Source organism: Pelmatolapia mariae, linkage group LG16_19 (assembly GCF_036321145.2).
Source record: "Pelmatolapia mariae isolate MD_Pm_ZW linkage group LG16_19, Pm_UMD_F_2, whole genome shotgun sequence".
Taxonomy (NCBI): domain Eukaryota; kingdom Metazoa; phylum Chordata; class Actinopteri; order Cichliformes; family Cichlidae; genus Pelmatolapia; species Pelmatolapia mariae.
Genome location: NC_086241.1, coordinates 66737449 through 66760160, shown reverse-complemented (window position 1 = coordinate 66760160; position 22712 = coordinate 66737449). Strand labels below are relative to the sequence as shown.

At 40.8% G+C, this 22712-nt stretch overlaps 2 protein-coding genes across 4 annotated transcripts; both read right to left on the bottom strand.

The window, feature by feature from the left end:
• Nucleotides 1-165: 165 nt before the first annotated feature.
• Nucleotides 166-5187, bottom strand: LOC134645834 (probable histone deacetylase 1-B). 2 transcript variants are annotated; one of them, XM_063499439.1, is made up of 14 exons: nucleotides 5062-5187; nucleotides 4248-4360; nucleotides 4057-4174; nucleotides 3906-3980; nucleotides 3644-3782; nucleotides 2847-2988; nucleotides 2678-2770; nucleotides 2485-2593; nucleotides 2250-2390; nucleotides 1980-2088; nucleotides 1493-1623; nucleotides 1224-1394; nucleotides 1046-1097; nucleotides 166-944 (listed from the first exon to the last, which is right to left on the bottom strand). In XM_063499439.1, exons 1-14 carry the CDS (start codon nucleotides 5111-5113, stop codon nucleotides 917-919), a joined length of 1473 nt encoding a protein of 490 aa, XP_063355509.1. In that variant the 5' UTR covers nucleotides 5114-5187; the 3' UTR covers nucleotides 166-916. The 2 variants fall into 2 exon arrangements, with proteins under 2 accessions (XP_063355509.1, XP_063355510.1); XM_063499440.1 differs by having other exon boundaries at nucleotides 1242-1394.
• Nucleotides 5188-6737: 1550 nt separating this feature from the next.
• Nucleotides 6738-22432, bottom strand: lck (LCK proto-oncogene, Src family tyrosine kinase). Of its 2 annotated transcripts, XM_063497104.1 has the most exons (13): nucleotides 22294-22432; nucleotides 20489-20601; nucleotides 19874-19934; nucleotides 18862-18952; nucleotides 17011-17109; nucleotides 16756-16859; nucleotides 14440-14589; nucleotides 14192-14344; nucleotides 11767-11946; nucleotides 9792-9868; nucleotides 7967-8120; nucleotides 7743-7874; nucleotides 6738-7652 (listed from the first exon to the last, which is right to left on the bottom strand). In XM_063497104.1, the coding sequence occupies exons 2-13, from the start codon at nucleotides 20594-20596 to the stop codon at nucleotides 7456-7458; spliced, it is 1506 nt and encodes a 501-aa protein (XP_063353174.1). In that variant the 5' UTR covers nucleotides 20597-20601; nucleotides 22294-22432; the 3' UTR covers nucleotides 6738-7455. The 2 variants fall into 2 exon arrangements, with proteins under 2 accessions (XP_063353174.1, XP_063353175.1); XM_063497105.1 differs by lacking the exon at nucleotides 22294-22432 and having other exon boundaries at nucleotides 20489-20647.
• Nucleotides 22433-22712: the final 280 nt, after the last annotated feature.

Below are 22712 nucleotides of genomic sequence, written 5' to 3'. Positions count from 1 at the left end.
CTTAAATACAGAGCTGCCACCTGTAGCTTAAAAGTTATTTTCTTTTAAAAAGCTAACTTGGTTATTTTTTTGTATTCTTATGTCAAAGAATTAAAACTTTTCCAAACAAAACTGAAAACTTCTACAGAAGCTTTTGTTGCTCAATAACATCTGGAAGCTCTCGTCTTTTGTGTTGAACACTTTTACTGATGTTTTTCAGAATACAAATTTATATATACACACACAACAGATGATCTCTGACATGTCTTGCCTCCCAAGTTCCTGTGAAATCTAAGCCTTACACTAAGTCTGATTCAATCTGACAAAACGTTATCAATATCACAAGCCAGGAGCCCCAGAAATCAGACAAAGATGTCATTGTGTCTGTAAAGGATATAAACTAGAACCTGAAATATAAAAATATGCTTATGATGTGCCACACAAAAGCTAATTGCAAATGTTCAAGCATCTCACTGACTTTGGCAGGCAAGACCAGTGACACAACATTACAGAAAAGGATCTAGGGTACCAGCATGCTGTTCAACTACATATTCAAAGGCACAGGACAAAAGTGGGACTGAAATACCTAAAATAAAGTAGCCAAAATATCATATGATTTAAATAAATTAAATCCATCAGATATATAAAAGCAGACATGTGCGAAGCCATTTTTACATTATTGGTCACAAGAGGGGGAAAAAAGCAAGTATAAGAGCATAAAAAAATGAAACCGTATACAAAAACAACACTTCAGTCCATTAACAGCAAAGTTGAAAAGGTTTTCTAGAAAAACACAGAACCCGTCTCCATTCTCATGGAGAGAGGTCTCATTGTAAAGTCCTTTATTTGTTTCCACTGCAGCAGTCTTATCCAAACAAAATCTCGCTTTAACATCCGTTCTGATCTGTTGTATTGGCATCACTGGGTGCTGAGGACCTCAAGGTGTCTTGGATTCCTCTTTTGGCCTAAAGAACCCAGAGTAACAGTGAGTAAGGACATTATTAGCATTCCCACTTAACCACCTCCTGGACGACAGGGTCAATGTGTGTGTGCAGTGTTTTCTCACTTTGATGTGTCCATTTTCTCCTCCTCTGGCACCTTCTCCTCTTCTTTGACTTCTGTTAAAAAACAAAAATAGCATCAGCCACCCTGAGAGCCATAAAAATCATATTTAACAATATAAGTGCTCATTATATTACAGAACTACATGAGATAGGTGAGATGAGAATGAAAAGAATAGATACCTTTTGTTTCTCCCTCACCTTTCTTCTCCTTTTCTTCTCCCTCTTTCTCTCCTTCGGTTTTAGTTCGCTTGACCTTCTTGAAGCTGGCAGCATTTCTGCGGCCTCCTTCACCTTCATCCTCCGAGTCAGAGAACTCCTCCTCACAGGCTATCCTCTTGTCACGAGAACGAACTGAGGGATTAAATTTGAACATGTTACACTCTCCCGTCTGGCAGTTTGAACTGAACTGGGGTCAGTGTGAAGGTAAAGCGACTGTATGAGGTTCTTACTGGATACACGCTTGTTGGGATCCTCCTCCTCCTCATCCCCGCTGTCCTCCTGCACTGCATCCTCTGGAATGGCCTGCATCTGGACACCAGGGGCATGAGGGAGCATCCGCAAGTTCTCAAACAGGCGCTGCCTAGAGGGCAGAAAGAGGATTTTTCAGTCAAAACATTTTCCACAACCTATGTGAGCTGATCTTTTCCAGCAAGGCTGCTATAAAAACTAAAGAGCTGTTGAGGAAGAGCTTTGTGTATGCCTTTCTTCAATTCTAGCCAGGACATCAGATTTGTGTTCATTTAACAGGCCCAGGTTTCACACCGAGTGTAAGCAAACAGACCAAATTGCTGATTTAGGTTCTGTTTTGGGCTACAATGTGTCATTTTGGAACATGTTTTGCTGGCAGGGTGCTACGGGATATTTTTGTTCTATAAAATGTGTCGTGGCTCAAAAAAGGTTGAAAAATACTAATTTAATCTATTTTCATGAGCTTACTTGATCTTCTCCAGGTAGTCGTTGGTGTTCTGATTGGTCATGTTGGAGGGGCTGATGTGCAGCTTGAAGTCTGGCCCAAAGTACTCAAAGTAGTCGTTGTATGGAAGCTCTGTGAAGCATGTTTTATTAAAAGTATGTTAATGCTTTAAGGAGGCTGCTGGCCTCCTTTAGTGCTATGAAACCAAAGTTTGCTGCTAGTTCGTGGGACCACCACAGAAGAAGGTTACCCAACGTCTGTGTCTTAATTACAGCAAAGACATTTAAACACACCATTTGGGATGGAGGTATCTAGGGCCACGGCAGTCTCATACGTCCAGCAGCGTGCCACATTACGGATAGTATAGCCTCCTCCACCCAGCATAAGCAGTGGCAGGTTGAAGCTCTTCATATACTCCACACACTTAGCATGACCTAAAGCACACAACATGGAAATAATCATTAAGCCTTCTTTAGAGTGTCAGTCCAATTTAGATCAAGAGAAGAGGATTTTTTTTAGTTAGCCAACCTTTAATGGTGAGGTTAAAGCAACCAAGCCTGTCTCCAGACAGCGAATCGGCCCCACACTGGAGAACCACCGCACTGGGTTGGTACATCTCCATCACTTTAGCCATGATCTACACAAACAACACAAACACTATCACGAATGTTTCAGTCCAAAAATGTCAAAGTGCAGAAGTTACCAATAGCTTTTTACTCACAGGCTTAAATATGGCTTCATAGGACTCATCGTCAATCCCATCCCTCAGCGGGTAATTCACAGCGTAATATTTGCCCTTTCCAGCTCCGATGTCCTACAGAGAACAAAGCAAATATCAACTGGCTGCATTACCACACTGACATTTTGAAATGTATTCATCAAAGACCTACCCTGAGGTCACCGGTGCCAGGGAAGTACTCTCCATACTTGTGGAAGGACACGGTCATGACACGGTCTGTGGTGTAGAAAGCCTCTTCCACACCATCTCCGTGATGGATGTCAATATCTATGTACAGAACTCTCTGGTGGTATCTGAAAATAAAAGGAAAAGTTCTTGGAATCCACATAATGTCAGAAATATCGTCATTTACTTTTGAGGCTATATCACTTGTGCGCTTTGGGTCAGTGTCTTCCTTCATCTTGCAACAACACAGTTTCTTCAAAGAACAGTTTGTTATCAGCTGTGAGGTACCAAAGAAACCACAAACCACGATGCTTCTTCCAGTATGTTTCACAACTGGAATGAGGTTTTGGTATGCAGTGTCTTTTTTTTTTCTTTTTCTGCCCTCCCAAAGGTGGTCTTTTGAATTGAATTTGGATTTTGGTGGGCCTTGAGACTTCTACAGTGTTTTTATCAACAGTCATGCCTTTATTTACACCTCCTGGTATGACTTTTGATGGATTTATACTGAGTATAGTGAGTCTGATGAGCAATCAAGTGTTGAGAAAAGCTATTTTGCCTTTTCCAATTTGTGCAAACTTAGAATTCTTCATCTAAGGCTGTGTGAAAGTTGATTTTATCGTGTTATAGTTCCTACCAACCCATCTGTCTTGCACTGATCACTGATAAGAGTGTGGGACCTCCTCAACTTTTGTTTTCAATCTACTCATCTAAAACTGTATGTTTTGGAGAAGTAATTTGCAGACTTTTGCTTCCCTTTTCCCTGCTGTAGCATTTTTGACTTACTTCAGTAACTCCAGGATAGCCAACACGATGTCATTGACATAACAAAACCCAGAGGCCTCTGACTTCTTGGCGTGATGAAGGCCTCCAGCCCAGTTGATAGCAATGTCTGTCTGCTGTTTGTTCAACTTCACAGCACCGGCTGGAGGACCACGAGGATGTGAGAATTGAGAATCAGATTATGCTGAATTTAGCAGATTACTGACATTATTACTGAAAGATGCTGCATGCCTCTCTGATGAGAGTTCAAATAAAGAAAACTCACCAACGGAGCCCCCGCCTGACAGCTGGCAGAACTCAAATAATCCATCAAACACTGGACAGTCCTCCCCCACATTAACTGTAAAGAAAAGCACAAAATTAGTCAACATACACAATCAGTTTAATTGACTTTACCTAAACAGCGAGTCTCTTACATCTCTGCATTTGTTTGCTGTATTCTGACATGTTATCGGGCCGGATTGAACGCAGGAACTTGATGTAATCGTCACTGTGATACTTGGTCATCTCCTCTCCACTCGCTTTGTGTGGACGCTGCAACAAAAAGGGCAAATTACTACAGCTACTAAAGCCAAGCTTACACATCCAGACTGTAACTTTCACATACGTATATTTCCATCTTTCTGTAGAGGCCATAGTTCAGTAACAGGTTGTGTGTCATGCGGATTCGGTGGGGCTTCATGGGATGACCCTGGCCATAATAATAGTTTCCAACATCACCTGAAATGAGAACAAATAAAAACACACTGGATTACTATTTTACTCTACAGTCACGACCTCAGTTAGGAGAAGCAGAGCTGAAGTACAGAGGTTTGCACGTATGAAACATCCATGCAGCGGAAAAGGTTGTGAAGGTATCCAGCTGTAACTTCACGCAGGTCTGTTAAGGACCTCCAGCCAAGACACGCAGATCAAAGAGTCTCTGTTAAAGTCCAAACTTGTGGCGTACACGGAGGATTTAGTGCACTGTGGGTCAATATCGATGAAAAGCGTTTTTTTTAACCAGAACCACCGACATCTGAAGGAAGTAAGACGACCTAACCAAGTGTTAGCTTACTATTAACCAACTGCATTAACAATGAAGTACCCATTGTTAGCCTGCTAGCTAGTAACGTTAACTAGTCCAGTTAAAGTAACAAGGTCCGGAAGAAAACGCATTTAAGCAACATCTGAAAAGAAACCATGATGTTTAGACAGTCTGAGCAAATATTATTGGAACATTAAGGCTCTGCTCGGACACCGCGGGAATGTGAGCGGCTCAGATGATGCGAAGCCGCCTGCGACTCGAGCTAGCTACGTTAGCAACAGTGCCAGGTTAGCAGGAGGTTAAAAAAAGAAACGGTAACCTTTGTTAGTGCAGAGAGGCGGGTTTAATTCATCAACACGCCAGCGGTTTAGAGTGCAGCCACCCCAGTACTCACCATCATAGTAGTAGCAAACTTTTTTCTTTGTTCCTTGAGAAGTAAGCGCCATTTTTAGTCCGTTTTTAGCTGAATTTCACCGCCGCCGCACACACACCGCAGGAGACAACGGCGACAAGAGGCGGAGAGTTTGTGCCACGGCCAATCAATGGAGTGTGATGCTACAGTCTCACCACAGGGGGCGACAGAGGAACAGGCTGACAGAATCCACGACATGAACCTCAGCGCGGATGAGGAAGGAAATTAGTTATGTAGTTTACCTCATTAAAGACAGCAATATCATAATTGTTTTTATTTTAGTTAGAAGAGATTCTGCTTCATCCAAATCTCAACATTAATATAGAAGCAGAAGTATAATAAAGATCCCTTTAGGGGTCGCCAAAGTGGATCATCTGCCTCCATCTCAGCCGATCTGTAGCATCCTGTCAGCCTCACCTCTCCAACTTTGTCTCTATTTGTCTCTGTCCTTCTGATGTAGGCATTCCTTATCTTTTCTATCATTGAAAATCTTAAAATCTTCAGCTTGGCCACCTGACTTTTTTGTTACTATCACTGTCTCCTTTCTCCATCTTTTTCTATGTAACTTTGCACTGTCCACTTTCTGCCGTAACAAAACAAATTTCCCACGTGTGGGACTAATAAAGGTTATCTTATCTCATCTTGTTAGCGTCTTTTCACCCTTTCACTCTCACTGCTATCCTTTTGTCACAAATCAGCGTCTCCGTCTCCTTACTCCACCCTGCCTGCACTCTCTGCTTCACCTGTCTTGTGCTCATTCTCATTCGCACATGTCTTCTCTCTTGCTTCTGACTTTCATTCCTCTCCTATCCAGTGCATACCTCCACCTCTGTGGGCTCTCTTCCACCTGCTCCCTGCTCTAACTACAGATCACAATGTCACCTGTGAACATCATAGTCCTCAGAGCCTGCTGTCTGATCGTGTGTGTCAACTGTTCCATCACCATTGCTTCTCTCCATCGTACCAGCAGCTCTCCTCCTTTACCTGTCAGAGTCTTTAAATTAGAGTCCATACTCTCACCTCTGCCCTGCCTTTCATTCTTTCTCTGCTTCCTAACACACCTTCTCTTTTCTTTTTCATTTGTCTTCAGCCGACCTTTGCACAGTTTCCACCTTCACCCTGTTGCCCAACAGCACCAAAGGAAGTCATTGTTAAACTGGGATCTGACTGAAATGGTATGAAGATCTAATTTTTGGTATGGCAAAAAGTTTACTATGTCCTTCCTGATACAACACTCTCGATTGATCCAGGACTGGAACCAGCACTACAGGTATGCTGGCTTTTGTCTGGACAGAAAACAAAGCAATTAGTATATTTAATTATAAGTAAAGCCAAAGCTAAAACTGAGATTGATTTTGTTTTATTTAACTTACAAAAATAAATTGTTTAGGGAAAAAAATTACAGTACTTGGGAAAAGCCTCCCTATATTATTATTATTATGAAAAACTGAGCTAGAATTGATGCTTTAATTAGTATAAACTAAACTAAAAGCAGTAAACTTACTCAAGCAAACCCACTCGGGAAAAGAAAACTAAACTGAAAACAAAAATTAAAAATTAATTCTTAATAAATATATAGAAAAAACAAAAAAATGACTGTGTTGTAAACAGCATTTTAATGATGCGGCTGCTTTCTCCATATTTAATCAGAGGCACATTTCTCAAATATAAACGTCTGTGTTATGTAAATAAAATCCTACAATAAGCAAGTAGCGCTGCCCCTAAAATAAATACAGCATTGTAAAATATTATTTGCCTTTAAAACGAAATGCAGTACAAGTTTAAAGAACCCAAGATCAATGGAAGACTCAGAAGTTACCCCAAAACTTACAGTACTCGAGCAATAGCAATAGTTTGACGGCTCTCATGATTTTAGGGTAACGCACTGCAACATCAGCAATGATAAACTAAAATAATGCACATGTCATCTGGTAACAAACAACATTCACGAACAACTTCTCTTTTTTTACTGAAATTAAAACACTTTCAAAAACATTTATTAAACAGCAGAGGTAAAACACAGCTGAAGCAGTGAACAGTATTTACATGTTAACAACAAGCACCAGGAGAGCAGCTGCTTATCCAGCTACATCGGTCAGTCCCCAGTTAATTCAAGCAGCTTGGCGATCACTCTCCCCTCTGCTGCTGGCTCTGATCCAGCTGTTTCTGGTTCTTATTCATAGTTCCATAGGTAATAGTATCATATCTAAGTGGTCACGTCAGAATATATTTGATGCAGAAACTTGGAAAATGTCTGTTTATCTCTATCAGTAGAAAGGCATGCATTCTTCTAAAGAAAAAAAATCAAAATCCAGCATCCACTTTCACAGGCTGTGCCTTAGTTTGAATCTGTTTATTGTATGTGTCTATTCCTAGCTATTCCTGGTATTGCCTCTCTGTGGATGTGAAGAAATCCTCCAGAACATTCCTCAGGTACTCGAACGTAGGTCTCTCCTCCGGACTCTCCTTCCAGCAGTGACACATGATGCTATAAAGAGCATCGGAGCAGTTGTCAGGCTGTGGCATTCTGTAGCCCCGCTCCAGGTTCTGGATTACCTCTGGGTTGGACATACCTGATAAAAAATAAATAAACAAATAAGAAATCAAATGTTTTTACAATTATTATTATTACTAGAATGAGTAATACGAGTGTGATCATTTACCAGGGTAAGGAATGCGTCCATATGTCACTATTTCTGTAAGGAGGATCCCAAATGACCACACATCAGATTTTATGGAGAAGGTGCCATAATTAATAGCTTCTGGGGCCGTCCATTTAATGGGGAACTTTGCACCTAGAAACAATGGAGAAGATTAAACAAGAATCTATGAAATGTTCTGAAATAGAGCCGAAGAGATGCCGTGATATAGGTAAAGCTGTTGCTACCCTCTCTCGCTGTGTATTCGTTGTCCTCTATGAGTCGTGCGAGTCCAAAGTCGGCAACCTTGCAGATGAGCTCATGAGAGACGAGAATATTGGCAGCTCGCAGATCTCGATGAATGTAATTTTTCTGCTCAATAAATGCCATGCCGTCAGCCACCTGCAGGGGACAGCACATGACAAAAGAAGCATGAGGCATGAGTGTGTGTGTTCAAGCACAAAATAAATGGCTGTAGACGGCCTGTGTGTATTTTAGCACTGTGCAATGTTTGTGTGTTAGACACATGAACCAGACAGGTTCCCAAAGTAGGGAGTTGACTACTTCCTCGGGTCAGTTCTCTCTACCCTTTCACCTCTGTGCTCCACCCAGGTGCGCAACACCAGCTCTACTTCCCAAAACAAAACGCTGCAGTCCTGGCTTTACCTTCCCACAGACTGAGAGTTTAATACACTGGCAGTCTGTGACTCATTCAGGTACAACACAGCTCATTTTGAAATATGTGGACCTATAAGGCACTCTGATAGTGCACTCTGATGAATCAGGAAATTGATGCTGAGGATTTCCACAGAATTCACCACCCCACAAACACAAATTATCTGATAAATTTATGGCGATCTGTTCATTTCTCTAGTTTTATCTCGTTTTTCTGAAGCTGCGGTGCATATTTCGGGCGTGAGAATGTGTCACATAGGCGGGGAGAAACCTGAGATGTACGTATGTTTGTGTCTTTCACAAAGCGGCAGCGTGACCTCCACCTCTACCTCTTTAAACCTCTTTACACCTTTGTTCCATTCATTTGATTGTGGCATGAAACAAATAATGGAAAGCATTTAAAAAGTTCTTAAAACCACACTTCGATTTGTGGTTGCCACTGTCAAAATATTATGAGTAAAATCTCTAATTCCTCTAACTGCATGCATGTACTTTGATTTAAACATAAGGTAGGGTTGTGACCACGGCAATAAATCACATTTGTCTCTATGGTCCACTGCATGGTGGTTACAGTTACCACAAAATCTATCAGTGCATAACTGGCTTGAAAACGTTGATTCTGTAAAAATGCGTTCACTGCTGTGCACAAACTCCAGCCCTCTGCAGCGAGCTCTGAGGCGTTCGAGAATTTGCCTCTTGCACATCAAGAATCTCGTCAGGTTAGACTTTGAAGCTTCAGCCTGCCTTCCTGTGGTTTTGTTTTCCATTCCCAAACCTACACATTTAACTTCTTTGACAGGTTATATTTCACAAAGTAGGAGTGGGTACGAATAGTAATATATGCTTAAAATTTTGCAGCTGACGCCAGTGTGAAGTCAGCAGCTGGCTGGTTTAGCTTCGCTTTGCACTAAGAAGGGAAAGATAAGGAAGCAGTGGGTCTGACTTGAAAGAAGTTTCAACTACACTTTTTCGTTTTCGACCTAAGCTTATTATAATACTTTCACTGCCACATGTATTCAGTGGCAAAGGCCATACTTTTAAAATTTTAGCTACGTTGGCATCTTTGTGCAAATGTGTGATTAAAAAAATACAAGATAAAATGTTCAGGCAATAGCCCCTTTGTTCAGTGGTAATAAGCCTCTGTGGTATATGTGCCACAGTGTCTAGACCAGCCTGCATTCATCAACATGGTTTCACATCTGCGCACACACACACACACACACACGCGCGGTTCTGATATTATCACCAGATTAAACTAAGCCTCAACAGTGGGTACTTTACTGCGTGGAAGTGCTGCACTAGAATAATAGGAAGTGAAAAACTAAATTTTGTAAATAACTTGAAGAGAGGATGAAGATAAGTGGGCAGATATATTCACTGTAACAATAAATGTCTTGCCTGAGATGACATCTCTATCAGGACGTTCATGGGCAAATTGCTCCCCTCTGTTGTTTTCAGGTAATCCACCAGGCTACCTGTAAGAAAAATATACAACTTAAGTTTTCATTCATTCAAAAAGAATAACAGGTTGCATAATGGCGTGTCCACATTACTAACTGTTATGCAACAAAGATTAGGCAACAACGAATGCTAAAATGAATTGAAAAAACCGTGCACTGTCCACAAGACTAATTATATTTCCCTTTATCCACAAAAAAAGCGCTCGCGATTCTCCGCAGCCATAAATACAGCGAGCTGGACCAGAATAGCAACTCAAATCAGTGAAATATCACTTGGAGGAAGTAGAGACCATCAGTCAAGTTTCTGATAGCTGACTTTGTGCTGACTTTGATTAGCAGAGAACAATACCTCTGTGCGCCACCCAACCAAGTCAGACCAAAGGAAATAGTTTCAGAGGAATGACTGTGCCAGGAAAGAAGAGGCAGTTACTCCTCTGCTTAAGTCCGGAAGACAGCTTTTGAAGTATGAGAACCAGGGTAAAGCTCTTTGTCAAGGTCACAAAGGGAAGCTGGGATGGCACGCCTGTTATTTTCCATCTTTGTTGTCTCTGATAATAAAAAAAGGGAGAAGCAGAAAAGATGGGAACTCCAGAGCCGTCCTTTCTTTTCACAACAGAAGCGACAATTGTGTCCCGTTAACATGTGGATCCCAGACAAAGACACGGCCTCACGTAGAACCAGTGCTGGTGGTTTGCAAGCTACTCACAGACGACTATACAAAGGCACGCCATTCATTTCAGCTGTAGGCCCGTTGTTGTGTTTGTGACAGCATCTCTCTGTGCATTTTGCGATTGTTCCTCTCAGTGAAAAATTTGTGGGCAGTAAACCTTTATTGAGAGTACTGAAACTGCTAACATGATTTGTGATTCACTGCAATTCCTCATATGTTATGTAAGAGGAGAGGGGAAAAGAGGAAGACACAGCGGCGAGATGCTGAACAAACTGTTATTCAAAGCGCTGCGGCATGTTTGTTTACGGCCGCAGCGGTGCAGTGTGCCGACATTTGTGTAAATGCGTCCCTGGAAAAGAGCCAGGCACCATCAGGGGTCTGTGTGAACAATAACACAGTGATTCATCCTCTCCTAATTTAACACCCTTCGTCTCAGACGGGCCCAGAGAGACTTCCCCTCGATGCGTAAACACCAGTAACCTGTCTGGAAGAGGCCCAGGAAAGAAGTGAAAGTTCATGTTTGCTTTGAAACATTTTAGCACCCAGCAGTGAAGGCCACGAGGAGAAGCCGAAAATGGCCTATCAGAGGCTTGGCTGCTTCATCAAAGCAGCAGGTTTTAAGAGTTACTGTGGCTGCCTCATTCAGATTTCCTCACACGACTCGATTCATGTAAAAATTACAGAGCTTCATCTCTTATCAAACATCAAAGTCAAACAAACAGAAGGGCAGCTGTGGATGTACCATCAAAACCTATTCTACTGATTCAACAGGCTCACTGAGGTGGAGCAGATGTATGACGACATTATGACTCAGGGAAAAGAAGAAACGCATTGGGCTGCCCGCTCTTTTGTTCGAGCATGTGCTTTCACCCAAAGTCTGATAGGAGATCAACATGTTTAATCCTGAGCGTCTATAACAGCGCAAGAACTTACAACAGAAATTCTTTTGTCTTTGCTGCAGGCTGCAGGCACAGAGCTCACCCTGACACAGCAGGAGATTAGGGCAACGATTTCAGACAGGCTTAGACATATTTTAGATTATTTAATTGAATGGAAAGGAGCTGGTGTGATTACAAACGCATATCTCTTTAATTTACCTTCAAATAGGAACTGCTCAGAAACACTCTGGTTTATTTTCCTTTAATGCTTCAGCTGACATGTGGAATTCCCTCTTGAGTGTTGGGCGTTACTAGCTCATTAGTAAAATTCTCCAGGTTGTGACACATGTTGTGTTTCTGCCTACCATTTTCCATGTACTCGGTGACAATGTAGATCGGCTCCTGGGTAACCACAGCGAAGAGGCGGACGAGGCGAGGATGCTGCAGGTTCTTCATCATGTTGGCTTCTGCCAAGAAGGCTTCCACTGACATAGTGCCCATTTTCAGATTCTTGATTGCCACTTTCCTGTCGTTGTTGTAGACACCTGAAAACATATGGGCATATAGATATCACAGGGTTAACTCATGCTGGTGTTTACCACTTAGCACTTTTTACTTTAGTATGTCAGAGCTGAAAAAATTGAGCTAACAAGCAAGTGCCAAAAAATGGCAAGTGTTTGAATGGCCACTAGAGGCTGGTTTAAAGAAAGTTAATCCCTTCAGACTTTAAAAAAAAAAACAAACTTGAGAGATGAAATAAACCTTCCCATAGTCAGGTGCAAAAACAGGTTTATAACTCTTTCGCTGTTCAAATCGTGGCAAGAGGACATGCAAACGCATGACTGTGGGTTGAAGTTTGAAAGGACTCTGAGTGGCCAAAAAGACAAAAGAAGTGTTATATAAATACACATCCATTTAGCCTTTGGAGTTACGCATTACAAGGGTGTGTCTGTTTTGAGTGTCTTAATATTTAATCTGTTACCCACCACCAGTCCAGTATTTGTGCAGTGCACCAGCACAGACTATGACTTTAACTTGCTAAGCAGTTTGTCTGTGAGATGGCTAAAATGAAGTGGGTGACTCCACGTTTGCCGTTTATTAAATAACATTAAATGCTAAATCATTACTTTGTGTGTGGCCATGACTAACCGAGTCAAGCCAAATGTTAGAGCGCTGCTTGAAAAAAGTCACCCAGTACTTTATATAGTGTAAGGTAAAGACCCCAGAATAATACAGAGAAAACCCAAGAATCCGATGACCTCCTATGAGCAAGCACTTGGTGGCAGGGGGAAGGAAAAGCTCAGTTTTAACAGGAAGAAGCCTCTGACAGAACCGGGCTCAGGGCAGCCATCTGCCGTGTCTGGGGTTGAGGGTGAGGGGAGGAGCGTTTAAAGCTGAATGGAGAAATGCGGTGTATAAAAATGTTTGCAGGCTCAGTTCTTCTGAAAATGAAATCATTGTGGGTGTAGCAACAGAAGATTTATTATTGCACAGCACCAATCCCAGCTATGGAGACATTTGGTAAAGCTGTCTTTTAATAAGATGTTTTATCTTCATTTTATTGTCTTTTTTTCCTTCCCTGTAATGAAGGCCGATTGATATCATATCGTGCCAAATATGTCAAACAAAGTAAAGTCAGCAGGACTCCACTCTATTCATTTTTAGAAAATGTAACGACTTTTATCCACAATCAAATATTAGATTATAATCCTGAACTGATTGACAAACAAAGCTATGCCTCTACTCCAACTAAGAATGTTCTGTTCTGTCCACACGAGTAATTAAGCCCATCTAGTTGCCGGCTGGTGATTTGATGACTCTAAACACAGCTCTTTTGTCACCAGTGGAGCGATTCAACGTGGGCCAGACGAGCAACAGTTTTTAAATGGCTTTCATGCAAACGGGATCTCATTCCAGCTCTGGAACACTGACACCCTCCTCATGCCAACTAAAGCCACAACCGAGCAGTTTCACTTTCAGTTACACAAAGCGCTGAACAATTCACACCAAGCATGAAGTGCAGCGATACTGTGAGCAAATTATTTTTACTATTCAAAGCATCTCTCTGCCCCTTTTATCTACTATGGAAATCTCGTTAGAAGACGTAGTTGTGTATTTTCATGTGCATGTAAATAAACATTTCAAAGCCAGTGACAGTCGCACCCACAATTCAAGAATGTCACTGAACCAATGTTTGGATGAGGATGAAGAAACAAACAGAGCTCTGGCTACATGGGAGACGACATTGTAAGTATAAAGTGGCTGTGAGTGGAGAAGTTCCATGGTTGGTAATGTTTAGCTCTTAAAGAGAGGTTTGTTTGGGATGTTAAATGGTGCTGGCAAATGAGGATGGGGAATAGAGGGAAAGTTACTCCTGCAATTCAGTAATAATGGGGTTGTGGTACAGATTAGTTCAACTGATACCCATGTGATCCAAACATTTTGTGTCTTGTTTACCTTAATCCTTCACAATCACAATTGCCATTCATGGATGTATTGTTAGGAGACATGAGCTCACAGGAAAGCCAAATTTATGCTGCTTGAGCGATGTTGTGTAACACGGTTAATACCTCCCATCACTCTTCAGTTAACCAGCTCAAACAAGCCTACAATTAAGACTGCATGGAGGAAACGCTTCTGCATACACTGCAGAAAAACCCTGGCGAAAACTTTTTGGCAGCCACTCAGTCAAGGCCACAACCAGATTGAGCAACTGGGCTTTGTACACACGATCTTTTTCTGCAAAATTCTGCAGGCCTTTAAAAGTCATGCAAATGGAAATGCACTGACCCATCCAGACTTCTCCAAACTGCCCAGCTCCGAGCCTGCGTTCCAGTTTCAGGGACTCACGAGGAATCTCCCACTCGTCCTGCCACCAGGGCTTCTGCGGTGCCCTCGACTGACATGGTTTCACCAGCTTTGTGCACAGCCCGTCTGCATCACCTGGATGACAAAGAAAGGAAACGTATAAAATTATTGGAATGAAGACCCCACAGTAACCAGCAATATCGATAATCCCCTCAAGAGGCTGTACGCACGTGAGTGATGCTGGACGAGCTCCTTCAGCGAGTTGAAGGATATCTTCGCTGTGATGTAGAAGCCACCATTGTCCATGTTGCGGATCCTGTAGTGCTTCACTCCTTCACCTGTGTTATGGTCCAGATCTCTCACTGATAACGAGTATGATCCTGGAACAGGAAGTTAGAACCATGATGATTTACTCTAAAATGTCCTAACTAAGCTTTTCACTGTCAGACACTGCAGGCTTTCCAAAATACATCATCCACTACAATGCATGAAATTAGTGGCTAATGTATTGGAAATGTCAATATTAATACATTAGTACTATTAAACATTTTTAATTTTCTCATAATATAGACAAAGTTTAATGCTAAAATGGCCTTTGAAGCAGAAATAATGTTGTGGGCTGATTCGCTCTGCATAGATTTGCAACATCGTGACAGCTTTAATGCTTAAAGTTGCTAATCTGATCATTTTTACCAACTGGGAGCATTGAAAGTCCTTTCCACCTGACAAAACTGAGATACATGCACTATCTACTCCCATGTAACATAAAAATGTTTGCTTTGTTTCCCATAATGCTTTAAACAGGAAGCATATTGGTGTCATGGAGTTGTTATAGCTTGAACACACGTGGTAACCTCTGGGGCTTGAAAATTAAGAAAAGGCTTTGATGAGGCAGTATTAGGGTCTCAGCTGTTTTGAGTGACAGGTTGATGATACGTGTAGCTTCTAGTTGTCTTCCAGGTGTCACCTCACCCGCTTCCTGTCACCGAAATGGACTTTTTGAGCATGTTTGCTGCCATGCTAACAGACCGTCCACAAAACTCTTCCAGTTTTTCGGTGAGTGACTTACTAGTATTATCTTATTTATGTGCTAACACTAACAGCGAGTAGCTGTGTGTGCATCTGGATGCATCTTAGCAATTAAGCTAGCTAATATAGCACTCACTGACCATATCAAAGATGGCCAACATGATGGGGTGATAGCGGCGTTTGCAAACAGACTACAGTTTTCTCGGTGAGAAAAAGCCCCAGCACTGGTCTCTGTAAACAGTTTCCTGGTGGTTTTATGGGTTTAGTCGCTGGTTTTTGGTGAGTTTTTTGATTTGTTGAGTAAAATATTAAGTCCATTTTGTAAAGTTTGATCATTCTAAGTGTCAGAAAGCGGGTTTATCGAGAGGATGCTCATTAGCTAACGACTTTTGGTTTTCATATTAGCACTCAACCATCTGGTCCAAGTATTGCCACTCATTGCTCCACAATAGTGAAGCCCATAATGCCAAACTTCAAGCTTTGAAATATAGTTGTGCAATCATCCATCTTTTATACACAGCTTATGTTTTATTCAGCTGAAGGCGAGAGTTTGAATCCTGTCACATTTCGGAAAATTTACCAATGTGAGAAAAAAAGCGACCAAATGATGCAACCATCACTCGATTAAGCTGGCAATGAAGAAAGCACGACAATGATTCTCAGACAGGTTTTGGTTTACGTGGCCGGGGTCCTCTTGTAAAGCTTAATGCACATATGGGAACACCCCTCAGTAACCAGCCTACATTGTAGAGACGCTGGTGTGGTCGTCTTTTTGTTGGAAAATGATTTGGGTGGGTTTTTTTAATGTGTTTTTATTGTTTTATGTGTCATGAGATTTATCTTGTTTTTATGGACTATGAGTCTGGGATAAATAAAGATTGATTGATTGTAATAATTTATATTTTATAGTTATTTTACCACAATGCATAGAAACATCAGTTTTCTCACAAAATGTGAGTCACCGTGTGTTCCAGTGTGTTATGAGTCAGAGTTAAATATCTGTGGTAATCACACTGTACTGCGTTGTTCTGTGAGGCTGTACGTGGGCACAGTCGAGTACTTTAACAATTATAAGGTTCATTCGACGATGTTAAAAAAGCACAGTGCAGACCGCCGTACAGAACTGTGTGTCAGTGGCTAAAATAATGAATCGTGGCAGACTTCAGGTGGGTGAGCATTTAGCAGTCGTGGCTTCATTTACAGTGAAATTAATGCAGCATGTAAGTCCCCGGCCATAGTTTTATTTTTAGCAAGAAGCAGGAAAACAAAACTGAGACAAAACAGATGAGACAAATTGGGAAACAGGTAGTGGGATTACGGGAAATGCACGTAATAACAAAACTGACTGATACTGAGGAAACCAGTCATATTGTTCATGATCTCACTTGTTCCATTTAGGCTATTAAAGGTTTAAAGTGTGACACAAAGCATTTAAGTGCATCTCAATGTGAAGTAAAACAGACTGCTGAGAAGCTGCCTGCAGATCTGTGCAGTCGGTTTTCTGTAGAGCATTTTACCTTTGGCGGTCTCACTCTCTCGAATCAGGAAGGAACCCTGCGTATTCCCAGGAGCGAGGAGCAGCCTCATGGCTTCGTTTCTCGAAATGTTCCTGAAGAACCACCTGCAGCGCAAACACACCATATGCTTCACACTTTGAGCTAACCACTTCCCTTCCCTCAGGGACAGATAATGCATTGTATGACATGAGATGGTGTTGAGGTTGAATGACATGGCTTTGAAAGGCGTGTCAGCGTGCTTCCTGTGTGACGTACGGTTCGGTCTCCACGGTGGACAATGCGACAAAGTTGTGGGGGATGTAGCCCTGCTGGCCTGTGGTGAGAGACTCTGCCAGATACCATTCTGGATCATCCCTGCAGGTCAGAAGAGGCAGCAACAATACTATGAATTAGTTATCATAGCCGCGATGCGTGTCACACAGCTTCAGAAAGCAGGTTCAGTTCAACCCCAAAAAGGCCTCAATAGTCTTTACGTGAATAAAATGAAGTGCATCGCTGGGAGGGAGAAAAATGTGTTGCTCTGTGTAAAAGAAGAAGACGCTGAAGGGAAAGAAGGATGCTCAGCACAGACTTAATTGTAAATGGCTCTAAAAATTAAAGATTTAAGATCTTGAGCTACATAAATGAATCTTGTTATGTCGTTGGAGTTCTGCCTAAAATCATTAACAATTGTCACATCTTTTAAAACAATATTAGCTAGCAGTCGTGCCAGGAAGTTATGTTTTCTATGTCACAAACATATTTTTTTACTGAAAAACTGGTATATCTTGCTACATTAAGTGTGCATGCAGAACACTAGCTTTTTATATTTTGATATGTTAGCTTTCACTTTCAAGCAAAAGATTATTTTCTTTTCTTCGTACATATTCTAATGAGTTTCTATTGCACATTTTTATATTTACCTACATATATATAGTATAGTATGTCATATGGCTTTATTTCCTTTGCTGTTATATATATGTTTTTCTCTTGTCGTTAAAGTTTGCGTTTCCTCTTTCGAACCCGCAAAATCACATGTCTGAATTTTTTTGGCACTTTTTTGTATTTATTCAATTTTCAACAGCACACAGTGACAGGAAGTGTTGGGTGAGATCATGTAGTCACAACATCTCCCATCTGAAAATACATTATAAAACACATGGCGTGTATTTACAGTGGGTGCTCGGCAGTCCATCAGACCCACAGCTGTGAGCAAAAAATATTTATAAATGTGCAAGTATGAATAAAAGCTGAATTTAAGTCATTTGCAAATACGTTAATCCCAATATTTAACTGAAAACGTACAAAGACAATATAGCAAATGATAACTCTGCATTTTTGTTGTTTTTTAAAAAATGTGCTCAATTTAAATTTGGCGTCAACAATACATTAAAAGAAAACGTGCGGACAGAGCAGTTAAAGACTGGAAAAACTGTGTAATACCAAAACAACAGTTGGTGGAACATGAAGCCAGAAATGTTAATTAGAATTATAACGAGCGTCGCGCAGATGTTTTCTAATTTAAGTCTTTATCTGAGTGATATCTGAGTCTTTCGTATTTAACGCTAGGGCGAGGCTGAGCACCTGAAATATCGATACCCATGATCTAAAAACACCACAGCCATCTTTTGGTGTAGTAAACAATGCATACTGCCATGCAGGTGACAGACGTTCTTGCTTATTTTAGCAAAACACTGCTACTCTGTATTATTATTACAACAGCTTGGCTTCACTTGTGGTCCAGATGTGTCAGCCATTCCAAAAACAAGATTACCCCAGCTGTTCCAATCAACAAACAAAAAAGAGATTTCACTTTCAAAACTGCAACAATTGATTTTCTCGTTTTCCTAACATACACAGAGTTACGATACACAGTGGAAAGTGTGTCAGTCCCAGCTTTTTTCAAACATATTTCTGGCATTAAAGTCAAAATGAGTGTATATATAGTTAAAAACAAAACAGTGCAGTTTCTCAGTTTGGGTTGTCTTTGTACAATCATCAATTAAATGTCCTGGTGTTAAGGTTTTATAGCTTATGTTGCACTATTTATGGGGTGAGTGGATAATGGACCAGATTAGTTCTTGGTTTTCTTTGCAAGACATTGCTGTGTGTTTAAAAGCAGATTACTTGTTGAGGATCTTGAGTTTGTCTCCTTTGTCGAAGCCGAGGTCGCCGTCATGAGTGGGCTCATAGCTGTAAATGGCCACCACAACGTTGACTGCAAGACAAAATTTGTAGTTTTAGATACAATTTACTTACAATTAACATGTCAAGCTTATTTCAATCTATTCCATTTTACATATCTGACAAAGACATGTAGGGCCTTTTCACGGCGGCACATTGTAATGCAAAGACCACCCAACATTACACAGAAAAAGCCAACGATCCCCTGTGAGCGTGAGCTGGCTATGGCGAATGATCCCCTTGCATCAGAGTGTACGAGAACAGCAAGTAGACATTTACAGGTGACTTAATTAAAGATTTATTTATAGGGCAAGATAAAGGCATAATAAATTGTTGTCTTTTCATTAATTATAGAACTAACTCCAACTTAGAGGCTAAAAATATAATAGATAAACTAGCGGAAGCTGTTTCCTGCATGGGGAAGTGAATCATCATAAAAAATGTGTCACTACATGATTTACTGTAAGTATCTAAAACCTGCACTGATCCCGGATCACATTCATTATTACACAAAGGACCCAGGAAACAAAGTGTGGCTGTGGTACTTGAGTACACAATAAGCCCAAAGTTACTTGAATAATTTCATGCATGCTTGGTCATATTTGTGTAAACAGCAAGAGGAACCACCGCAGAAACCAGAAAATGGAATGCGAATGGAAAACTTTGTGTTCATAAACAATGAAATGGAAAGATTTATAGTGTGATGGGATGAGGGAAAAGTCCAGATGTACTGACACTGACACAATAAAAAAACCTTTCATTATATTACATAATTATGCATACAATTACTTTCAAATTCTACTCATGCAGTGTGTCTATTAGCCCGCAGGAAAAGTGCTAAACTGAGGCTGTCGTGTGTAACTAAGTGAAATAATTAAAAATGGATTTAACTCCATCAGGATACGTTTACAGACACACAGACGCAGAAAAATGTAGTTGTTCTAAAACTTATTACCTGGTAAAGGTGATGTAGGAGGTGTCATCTGCGATGGATATGGAATCAGCTGATCTGTGTACTGGGAAGAAATAAACAAGATTAAATTTCCATTTTATACTTTGTAAGATTTGTGCGGTCAAACAAGACACCATCGCACGTCACATTCACTGTAAAACCGTGAAGTTCTACGGTTTCATACGTGGATCGTGACGGTAAATCGTAAGCGGTTTGATTTTTTTTAACTTCCAGGTGAAATCTCTGTGTTACACCACACCACATGTGGTTTTCTCCTTTATTTCTGTCATTTCCAGTCTAATGGGAAATCTAATTCTCAGAGAGGAAACAAACAACATTGGACGGATAGTTACGCCCGTATTTAATTACACAACCAAAAGGAAACTTTCCTCGCAGTTATGTAAGTTATACAGGAATCTATGACAATAACCAACAACAATCCACACAACACAAAATACACAAAATACACTGTGGGTTTACAGCTTATGTGTTTGTCCCCCAAGTGGTCATTCACACTCACCACAAACCAGAAGCTTTTCATGTATGGACGCTCATTCATGCACTGCACCAACACACTCACACTAACGTCCACATACTACACACAAAATGAACACTTACTGGGTTGCATGATTGTGGCGGTATGGGACAGTTGCAGTGTTCGCAGATTTCATCCAAGTTCTCGATCCAGTCACTGTCTGAATAGTCTGAACTGCAGTTGCAGCCCATCTTTTCTACACGGCGGAAATTTGTGGTTATTTTCAAAATGCGATGGTCATAAAATTTGAGCAACAACTTTGCAGTGGAAGAAATGGCATCTTAGATTCACCAACGAATGATTCCACATCGGTTTACAACCACATATTATGATCAGTATTTAAAATTATGTAAGTCGAATTCTCTTGGAAAATCTAAAGAAAACAGTATGAATAAATCTTTTTTGACTAAATTTGAAATTGTGTGCTCTAAAAAGCTTTTGCTTCCGAAAACTGCTTCAGTCGGATGTGATCGAGGGCCTCGCCTCAAAATGGAGCCTCAGAGGTAAATCGGGCTCAGAAATAAGAGTCTGAGACCTGAAGGGACTTTAAAAAAAAATGCTACCCTACGTCAGTTAAACAAAATCACATCTAGAACTGACACAGTTTTGCTATAATGTTCAGCACAGGAAATCACATCAGGCCGTCACCTGCTCTCATTCTGGAGAAAGTAAAGCAGGCCCTGCAGAACTGTACCAGTGCTAATCTGGTATAATCCAGCATCTGCACGTGCTCTGTATTGTGTTTTAGACTGGTACTCTGTATGAACCGGCTTTCTCAGGCTCGCTTGGCTCCCACCAGACCATTCATGGAAGAAGGTCAGTGGGCCAATCGCAGCAGCCGTCTGTCCCAAAGGCTCAAAGCCGTGAGAAAAATCTGGAGAGGCCTCACCCGGCAGTAACAGCCCACTACTGCCCCGAGACCCCAAGAAAGGAATCACAGAGGGATCATAAAGATGTTTTTACTTTATCATCAGCACTCCTACACTTACTGACACACACTCGGGGAGTAATACAAGTCAGCATTTTCCACTGAGGGGTTACCCTCTGCTTTTTATCATCGACATCTGAAGGCTTTTCCAAAATCATACTGATGGTTGTTGTTATTGTTTCCAATGTAGCCAAGGCTACTTCAGATATTAAGTGTACCAGAAATGATGTGACGAGCCAAGATTTTAAGACTTTTGACTTCAGTCACTCATTGTCAGTTCAGAAGCTTGAAGAAACAAACCATAAAAAACATCTTTTTTGTAAAAAATAATAGATTTTAATAGAGTGGAATAGATATTTGATTGATTTAAGTTTTTATGTAAATTGCTGGGACACCATTTTAACAGCATACTGTTATATTTATTTACCGTTTTAACAGTTGTCATTGTCGACATTGTTTCCATATACAGACAAACTTGTATAGGAAGTGTCAACTTTGTATCAAAATACATCAATACCCAAACTTCTTTTTTTTTGGGAAAATGTTATTTAAGGACAGATTAATAAAGTAGATTTACAGAAGCGTTTGTATTTCATTACAAGAAAACGGTTTGCTCTTTTGTGGTCACATCTTCCTTGTAATGCAGATTTATATCAACAGAGGAGATAACCAGTAACTGAATGCGCTTTGTTACTGTTGTGAAAGATGAATTTCAGCAGGCTGAACATTATTCATTTATTTATGTATTTATTTTGCGTTGCTGCTATTTGTTATTTTTTTTAAGTTCAGTAAACTTCATAGAAAAGTCCAAATTTGAAAACAAGCCCCAGATTTATGTAGAATATTTGCTTTAAGACAAGAAAGACGTTTAAATCCTTTCCTGTTACATCTTTATCACAGTTTGTCTTTACCCCTTTAACCTAATCTTAAAGTAAGAAGAATCACACGTGTGAAACTCACCTCTTTGGATATCAAACGTCTCCTCAAGCGTCCAATAATGTCCAGTAATGTCAGATTTCAGGTGCCGCCATTGGGAAATCTTATTTAAATCTTCTTTTTTTAAAAAGAGCTGTTTAAGTGCAGCAAGCAAGTTTTTCAGCACTTGAGCCAAGGTGTGAAGATGTCATCATCCGCTTCTCTTATTATAACGCTATCACAGGAGCACTTATGCGGTGCCTGCATGCACACATGCGCACTGTGGAGGGGAGCAACCCAGAGAGTTTCCTGTCGTTGAAAGGTTGAGGGTTGCTCTGCAGGCTTTTAACAGGTGCTTACTGTGCAGCTGTGTGAGAGCAAGGGGGAACGTTATGGGCTCTACGGTAAAGGGGTCAGGACAGCACCTTTCCCAAACAGGGGAACAAGACATGAATTTTCCAAAA

Excerpts from the sequence above, each read along its gene's own strand:
- LOC134645834 (XM_063499439.1), bottom strand. The coding sequence starts at position 5,113 with ATGGCGCTTACTTCTCAAGGAACAAAGAAAAAAGTTTGCTACTACTAT. Across the intron at positions 2,989-3,643 it reads GCTATCCTGGAGTTACTGAA|ATACCACCAGAGAGTTCTGT; the intron begins GTAAGTCAAAAA and ends TTTTATTTTCAG. Across the intron at positions 1,395-1,492 it reads TCCCAACAAGCGTGTATCCA|TTCGTTCTCGTGACAAGAGG; the intron begins GTAAGAACCTCA and ends TTAATCCCTCAG.
- lck (XM_063497104.1), bottom strand. The coding sequence starts at position 20,596 with ATGGGCTGCAACTGCAGTTCAGACTATTCAGACAGTGACTGGATCGAG. Across the intron at positions 16,860-17,010 it reads TCCACCGTGGAGACCGAACC|GTGGTTCTTCAGGAACATTT; the intron begins GTACGTCACACA and ends TTTGCGCTGCAG. Across the intron at positions 8,121-9,791 it reads TGATAGAGATGTCATCTCAG|GTGGCTGACGGCATGGCATT; the intron begins GCAAGACATTTA and ends TGTCCCCTGCAG.